Raw genomic sequence first — 8,545 nt, forward strand, 5'->3', positions numbered from 1 at the left:
CCCCCTTCCTTTTTCTTCCCCCAGCTTTATATGCTGAGCATGACGTCACATGGTATGGAATATCCCTTTGGCCAGTTTGGGTCAGCTGTCCTGGCTGTGCCCCCTCCCAGCTTCTCGCTGGCAGGGCATGGGAAGCTGAAAAGTCCTTGACTAGTGTAAGCACTGCTCAGCAACAACTAAAACATCGGTGTGTTATCAACATTGTTCCCACCCTAAATCCAAAACACAGCACTGTACCAGCTGCTATGAAGAAAATTAACTCTATCCCTGCCGAAACCAGGACACTTTGCCTGGAAGTGTCTGGACAGACTTGTCGGGATCCTTTGCTTGCACTGACCCCGACATCATTTCACAGGTGCGGGTGTGGCTAACGCTGTCATGGGGCAGTGCAGTGGCAGGGCACAGGCTGGCATAGCCACAACCCAGGTACATACCCCGTGTCCTGGGTGGGCTGGGGCAGACCCCTCAGGTGCTCTGAGCTGCCGCAGTGGCAGCAGGACGGTGCTGGAGGCAGTGTGGTTAACGCTGGTTTAGGGAGAGCTGGTCACTGGTGCAGTCATACGTAGGCACTCACTCTGTGCCACCGTGGACCATTGCCTGTCCTCTGGCAATCTTCCAGCCTTGGACTAGTTAATCCCAGATACCTTCTTTTCCCCCCTTTTCCCCAGGACACTCCCCTCCTGTGTAGCTCAGTCAGGACTGAGCCCCCATTGCTGGTGTGCTTGCATACCCCGTGTGGCTCAGCTGCCTTCTGTTTTACCTTGCCTTGTGGTCTAAAATCCCCCCCATAACACAACATAAACCATCTTTCTCTTCCCCCTCCCTGTGGCCCTTCTGAACCCTCTTTTTTTCAAAGGACGCCGGGTAACATTGGCCAGTGTTTTTAAAACTGAGCATCTGCAGAAGGGGGGCTGCAGCTGCTCATCCTTCCTGGAAATTGAGAGATGTCAAGGTACGGATTCAGATACCTGATTTTAGGCAAACCCTTTACAACTCGTGCTATGCAGTTCATGTTGCATGCTTCTACTGTCTGCATGCTTGCCCTGCTCATCCCTCATCTTTTGCTTTCTGCTCTTGCCATCTTGATTTTCAACCCTAAGCCTTTTTCTGGGCAGACTGTTGCTCTTGTTTGGGCCTGCCGGGTCGGGAATGAAGTTCTGCACAAGTGCACTGGCAAGGACTCAAGGAATTAGGCTCTAGGCCCAATTTTGGCCGGGATCGAAGCCCGCTGAAGTCAGTGGGAATCTTCCTGTTGACCTAATGGGGTTTGGAGCAGACCTGGGCTTTGACGTTCTTCAGAGCAGTGATTCCAACGTGAACCTTTGGTTCTGTGTGAATAATAGATAATTATTTTTATATATCCTTTCCAAAGCTCACAACTTGTCTTGGCAGTCAGTGCTCCTAAATGCGCAAAGCTGAGACTGGGAGTCTGAAATGAAAGGACAAAAGCAATGACATAAGCTTCATGTGGCCAAGGGGAATCATTTCCGTGTCATTTCATCGGACTTGATATAAAAAAGAAATTGCTCAGCAGCAGCTTTTCCGATCCCAACGAAAGGGAGGCTTTGACAGAATCCATTAGTGCCTAAGAAATGATAGTACATTATACAAAATATGTTTATGTTTTTCCAAAAGGAGGTGTGTATCTCAAGGACATTACTTTTCTGTTATTGCACCATTTAGTATCACTTTTCTCTAGCAAAAGAGAAATTTGTACTTTCATCTGTTCCTACCAGAAAACAGGAACTACTTAGGGATGCACAGCAGACGTTTGCTGCTGCCCATCGCTCTGGCCTTTCAGAGATCTAAGGCCAACACCAGCCCCCGCATCCTTTGCCAAGGTGCCCTGAAGGCACTCAAACTGGGGTCACGTACACAGTTTCTGTCCTGAAACACTTCTCCAGTGAGGCTGTTCGCTAACTGGGAAGACCCTGGGGTAGGGTCTCTGTAAATTCACAGTTATGCCTATTTTCATTTTCCTTTCTGGTAGTGTTTTCTGCTGTTTTGGCAAAGCATCTTACTTCGGTTCGCACCCACCATTTTCTGTGCAGTTTACTTTCTTTCAGGATATTTTCTCTGTGCTATAAGCCCCTGAACTTTTCCATAATATAAAAAATATTTTAAAGAGTTTTCTTATGGATGCTTGTAGACTTCTCATTTCTACTCATAGAAGTGAAGCTTTGTAGTGCCTACAGCTGTGGTTTGGAAGGGATGATATTAATACACTGATGTTTTATGCATTTTAAATCTGTTTCCGTGGTGGTGGAAGCACAATGCAAGGAAGAGACTCGGCCCTGTAAGACTTGCAGACTTTCTGAGGCAAACTGAAGCTTAGCGCAGGACTATACATCTCACTTTTATGGACGTCTGCTGATTTTTTACTGCTGTTTGCTCAGCAGGAAGCGTAGTTTGGGTTCCAGCTTTGCTCAGGCAGCCAAGTATTGCCTGCAGTCTCCATTGCTATGAGCTGGTGCTACTTACGTGCTACTGCCACCCAGGCGGTGGAGAGGACGCTAAAAGTGTGGCATCCTCATCATTAAATCAAGGCTTAGTACTGGACTAGGTGCGTATTAACTCCCATATGTGAAGACATGGCTGGAAGCAATGGGGGGTGGAGGTTTGATCATTCAAAGGCACGTTACCAAGCTATGTTTGCTACCTATGGGCATGCCTGCTTCTTACGAGCTGGAAAGAGCAAGAGGTTATTTGAACCTATGGAGCGTCCTTCTTCTACGCTTTGCTAGCCAAGGAGTTTGCATGGCTGTCGTAAACTCTGACATCTGTTACTTCCAGATGCATTATAAAGCAGAATTAGAGTAGATGTGGGTTGGGCTATCTATGAAAAAAAGCTCTGATGCTAAAGTATTTATATAAAATATTCAGCTTTGATATGCAGCCCTAAGACCTTTGTATATAATAAACCAAAAAAGTGTTAATTATTTTATTTCTGCCAACTTAAAAAACAAACAAAAAGATCCTTTCTGGCCAGGTACTGCCATTGCCAAATGTGCATTTCAGTTAAACTTTGCTGTGTTTACATTTCCAGCTAATAAAATTCTTTGGTTTATGGACTGCCAGAAGATAGAAAGCTGAGATTAAAGTCTCGGATTTGATTGGGTTTGTCGTAAAGTAAGGGTAATCATGAAACAATGACTATTTAATAAATTCTTAGTTATTACTGTATTTTAGAGATGTTGAAGCTTTTGTCAGCCTTACTGTCTTCTTTTTCCTTTGTCATGCAGCAGGGTATGTGATTGCTATTAAATCTTTTCATTAGTTTGATGGAGGATGAAGATGGGTAGTTCTGTTTTTAAGGAGCCTATTCAGCAATGACAATGACAGAAAAGACAAAACAGTCTGCTTTGATTTCCACCTTCTGGAGATTTCTTTTGTAGAAAGCATACGTAAAATAATATTGCCAGGATATAAATTCAGTGTGCAGGGACTGCATTTGTAATGAACACCTCTTCTCCTGTGTAGCCACCCGGCCGTCCAGAATCCTCTTTGTCCACATTGACGTGTGAGATGCTAAGAGTCTTTTATTTTAATCTTTCCACCTTGTTTTTGATAAACTGGGCTGCAACAGCTTGTGAAATAACCTTTTATGATTTAAGATATTTATGTTGCCTTTATTACTCCAGTATCTCAGCATTTCAGCATCTGCACCCACTACTCCACAGTGTACATGTAAGTGCCATTATCCCCACTCGACGGAAGAGAAACTTGAGGACAGAGTGGCAAAAGCCATTGGTACAAGGGTTTTAGGAGCCAATCCTGCAACAGGACAGATGAAATCCTATCTTCCTCCTTGGTCCGTCCTGCATTTCCCTTTTCTCAGGCTATCTGGGTGGCAGGGGCTTGGCCTGCTAAGATCCAGGCTGTCTGCTCAAGCCAGATGCCTATGTGTCCCATCTGCCAGCACAGCTCGTGTTTTTAGAGCTCCTTCAGGAAGACTCCTGCATCCAGCCGGTTTGCTGAAACCAAGCAGATGATGGCTGTGAGAACCAGTGACAGTTAAGCCTTGCATATGTGTACGTATTCATCTGTGCGAAGGTCTGCTCCAAAGAGTAAAGTGTAGCCAGAGTTTCTCCTGTGTAGCATCACTTGAAGGGTGTTTCACACCCCTGCCTGAAGCCATCTTGCATCTGCCAAAACGTAATAGGGACTTTTTATAGCTGTATCATAAGACCTTTGAAAAATCAGGTTGTTAGAGCCTTTTTAGCAGAATAACAGATTGGTTGTGAGTGTATATCAGATAGCTGCATATGGTGGGCATGTCAGACAGTGAAAGGACATAAAGTATTACTGCTCCATAAAATAGTACTTCCTAATATTTTTCTCACATTTCTGGCAGTAAACATTTGAAACTTCCATGGAGTATTTCGCCTGTGAATCTCAAAACACATATTATCATCTATTTAGGGGTTATTTCAATTCCCAGTAAAGATGAGGACAAAATTTCCACTTTCTTTATTGCACTTGTTCCAGCCCTCAAAGCGAATGCTGTCTGTTGAAAGTAGAATAGATACTAATTCGGTCCCATAAAACCACAGATTGTTTCAACTTTCCATGAATTTCTGAATGAATAGATGATCGGATCCCATGATGCTGCTCTCAGACTCACTGGTGATATGAAAGAGGCGCTTGTGCAGCAGGCTGTATAGCCGTGCCGCTCTTTTGTTGCCTATAGTACACATGCTTAGCTCCTTTTTACTCTTTTTTTATTTCAATGCTCTGCAACAGGGCTGCACAAAGCCGCACTGGCTTTTAAAACACAACTTCATTTTGCAGCTATACGTCTGTGCCCGGTTTTCTTTTGTGCTGGCTGCAGAACAAGGAGGCTGTGCGGTATCTGACACCGGGCTTTTTCCAGTGATTTATTAACTGTGTCAGAATAGCTGTTGTGAATGCTGGGAAGCTCTTGCATATTGTGACAGTTGATATTGATTATGACAGTTTGTAGACTCTAGTGCGCTGTCAGACAGTGGATCGTATTTTGTCTTCTTACTATACATACCATGGACTATAGATCATAGTGTTTTCTTAAGAAAAGGACCCATTGTCCAGCATTCTCGCTGGTATGAGAGAACTTCTGTAACGTATTGTGCAACAAATAGCAAAATAGTTCAGGCAGCCTATGGGACAGGCAGGCAAATGTCAATTGCTTTAGGAAAAAAAAAAAATGTGAATAGTTTGTTCTGCTTCTGGCCTTTCAGGGGAATGAGCTGTGCAGTTGACAGAAGTGGGTAAACTAGTCTGAGGATGTCATTTATGAAAATACGATGCATCCTGTATTGTCTGTTGGCCAGAAATCCACAGACAGCGCAGGAGGAGGAGGACGTTGCAATGAGGATTTTGGCCTGCCATCGTTTTAAAAGGTTGCTTTGGGTCTTGGTGGAGGCTGAAACTACGCGTTTCTAGAAGGAGTCTGAGGAAGAGGAGATAAAGATTTCTGCAAACTTGGGAGAAAGTGAAAGCTGGTGCGTGAGCTTCTGTGAGGGGCACATCAAACAGATCACCCCGCATAATGACCTCTTCTGACTGTTTGGTTTTAGCTAGGCAGTAGTAAAGTAGCACACAGGAGAAAAGATTTTTCTATTTGCCTAAAAGCTGCTTCAGTGTGGAAAAAAGTCAACAGCTGAGCTTTTACAGATAACCTGATCAGGAGGAGGGAGTCAAAAGCCACTTGGTTAATTATGCTGCCGTAATTTACTGTATTGCTACTAAGTCATTGGAGGAAAAATCTTCCAACAATACATTTCTTTTTAAAACAAAACAGCACTTGAGGTGTAGCAATGACAGTGAATAGGAAAGGAGCCATTTTGATTTTTCTGTTCTTGAAAGACCTTTTATAAGAGACCATAATGGGTCATAAACTTTCACTTTGAGATAGTAAACCTAGGAAAATGACCTTTAGCAATCCATGCTATTAGAATTTTGATCTCACACTGGGTGTAGACTGATTCAATTGTAGTTTCTGCTGCGATTTTACATTGATGTGATTCAAAATCCATTTCCGCACGTACCTTATGGTTTAATTGAAATAAATGTAATAGCAGGTCACTTGTGAAACGGTTGTTTCTGGGATACTTTGTGCCAAGGCTATGGCACGGAGCTGGGACCTAGGGGAACTGGATTCAGTTCTTAACCCCCCTGTGGGCTTGATATTGGCCACTCTAACCAGTTCATCTCGCTCATGAGATGAACTCACCCCCATTTCTGGTTGTTTATTTACACTATGAGATTTTTGAGAAGCAATATTTCCTATCAGAAGCCAGTCTTGATCTCTCCTGGGATTTCTAGATGCTGCTATAATACTAACCGTATTTTCTGCAATGCAATCTGTATTTTCTTAATCAGTCCTTAATGTTAGCAAGGAGACAGAATTAAACTAAGTAGTTTGGTTTTAGTGATGATGCAACTTCCCATTCCATGCTCACAATGAATTTGGATTAATTGTAGCACTCACTGTGTCATAGTTATGTTTCATAATGATAGAATGCTCTAGACTCTGTCCATTCACAGCACTACTGTAAGCTTCATGGTGTACTGAGATTTTACAGTGGCATCTCTCAGTCCAGTGTCAGGTATTAGTGCTATATTTATATAATTATGGGTTTTGTTGCAGAACATCCACAGCAATATCCGAAATGCTTTAAAGGAAGGGTAAAATGGAAGAGTTTTTAAATGTCTGCTTTTCTGGTGAGGAATGAAGAAGTTCAGGTGTTCAAATGTGAAGACGTTTCCTTAGATGACTTTTATCTAAAGCTCTGGTCACAATTCTCTGTCTGTGCATAGTTCTGGCTCCTTAAGCCTGAGACGACGCCTGGAGAAGATAATTTTGGTGTTGTGCTGTGAAAAGCAGCAGCTTCCCAGCACCACTTATAGACTAGCAGTGATGTGTATGAAGATCCATTCAGTCGCTATCATGAGAGGCCCCTTCCCCTTCCCCTTGGCCATCCTAGGGCTCTCAGGCTGTCCGTTTGCTCATTGGCCCTGGGCAGTTGCTTGCCTGGGATGTTCTCCAGGTGTTCTGGGCTCTTCAAGATGTCTCTGGTCCTTTGAGTTGCAATCCTTAGGAGATTTTGTTTTGTTTTCCTGAGTAAAGGCATTGATAATCACTGTAGAAGGTTGATACATTTCCCTCTCCCATCCCAGTGCCCTGAAATGCCTCGCATGTCTGTTTTATTTCCAGGAGGCTGTGGGAGCCTCCTTGTCCTTAGGTTGAAGCCTGCTCTCTGACGTCGCTGTTATCTTTCTCTCTTCCCTTCAGATGGTGTCCACAGTGTCACGGCAGTCTGCACCCTGCGCGTCACCATCATCACAGACGACATGCTCACCAACAGTATCACGGTGCGGCTGGAGAACATGTCCCAGGAGAGGTTCCTTTCTCCCCTCCTGTCCCTGTTCGTGGAGGGGGTGGCAACAGTGCTCTCTACCGCCAAGGATGGCATCTTTGTTTTCAACATCCAAAATGACACAGACGTCAGCTCCAATATACTGAACGTGACCTTCTCGGCTTTGCTCCCCGGTGGCATTCGAAACAAGTTCTTCCCCTCCGAGGACCTGCAGGAGCAGATCTACCTCAACAGGACCCTGCTGACCATGATTTCCACGCAGAGGGTGCTGCCCTTTGATGATAACATCTGCTTGCGTGAGCCCTGTGAGAACTACATGAAGTGCGTCTCTGTCCTGAAGTTTGACAGCTCGGCCCCGTTCATCAGCTCCAACACTGTCCTGTTCCGCCCCATCCACCCCATCAATGGGCTGCGGTGCCGATGCCCCCCAGGCTTCACGGGCGACTACTGTGAGACGGAAATTGACCTCTGCTACTCCAACCCCTGCGGGAGCAATGGGCTGTGCCGGAGCCGAGAAGGGGGCTACACTTGTGAATGCTATGAGGACTACACTGGTATGTGTTTATCTTATCTTTGACCCACGATTTATAGGTTAGACCATAAGCCAGGCCAGCTCTGTGTCAAGCTGAAATTGCTGACATTCTTAGTCAAAGGCAGAAAAACTCCTGGTGCTGCCTTCTGGTTGGGAGAAGGCTTGTGAGTGTTACACATCATGTAGGGTAAGTCCCGTGTCACTTAGGGTAAGTCCTGTATCTTAGTGCACACATGGTGGTAGGAACCATGCATTGCTCCAGGCCATGCAGGGGGCCAACAGCTGCTGAAGCAGCTCACATTGTGTGAGTTTCTTCTCAAAATGCTTTATGCAAACATATTCCTTTTATCTGGAAGGAGAAAGGTGGGACCATCCCCTGGTTCATGGTTTTGCGTGTTAACGCCTTCCTGGCCCCTTAGCAGTCCCCTTGTACCAGGGTATGGTGGGGGTGCGCGGCCTCGGCAGGAGGTCGTCAACGCTTGGTTGTCAACAAGCGCAGAGCATGAGGATGGTTCATGGTCCCAAGAAACTGCAATAATACACATTTATGGGAAGTACTGAAAGTCAGCTCCAGTTTGTATAGAATCATAGAATCATAGAATCATTAAGGTTGGAAAAGACCTCTAAGATCATCGAGTCCAACCGTCGACCCAAC

General features: G+C 44.9%; 1 protein-coding gene across 1 annotated transcript in view; it reads left to right on the forward strand.

Annotated features, from left to right (window-relative positions):
• CELSR1 (cadherin EGF LAG seven-pass G-type receptor 1) overlaps nt 1-8,545 on the forward strand; it is a 177,351-nt gene that overhangs the window by 63,890 nt on the left and 104,916 nt on the right. Inside the window, exon 2 of the mRNA XM_019474584.1 lies at nt 7,274-7,912. Within this exon, the coding sequence (XP_019330129.1) occupies nt 7,274-7,912 (639 nt within the window). The remainder of the gene's footprint in view (nt 1-7,273; nt 7,913-8,545) is intronic.

Source organism: Aptenodytes forsteri, unplaced genomic scaffold, assembly GCF_000699145.1.
Source record: "Aptenodytes forsteri isolate BGI_AS27 unplaced genomic scaffold, ASM69914v1 Scaffold137, whole genome shotgun sequence".
Taxonomy (NCBI): Eukaryota; Metazoa; Chordata; class Aves; order Sphenisciformes; family Spheniscidae; genus Aptenodytes; species Aptenodytes forsteri.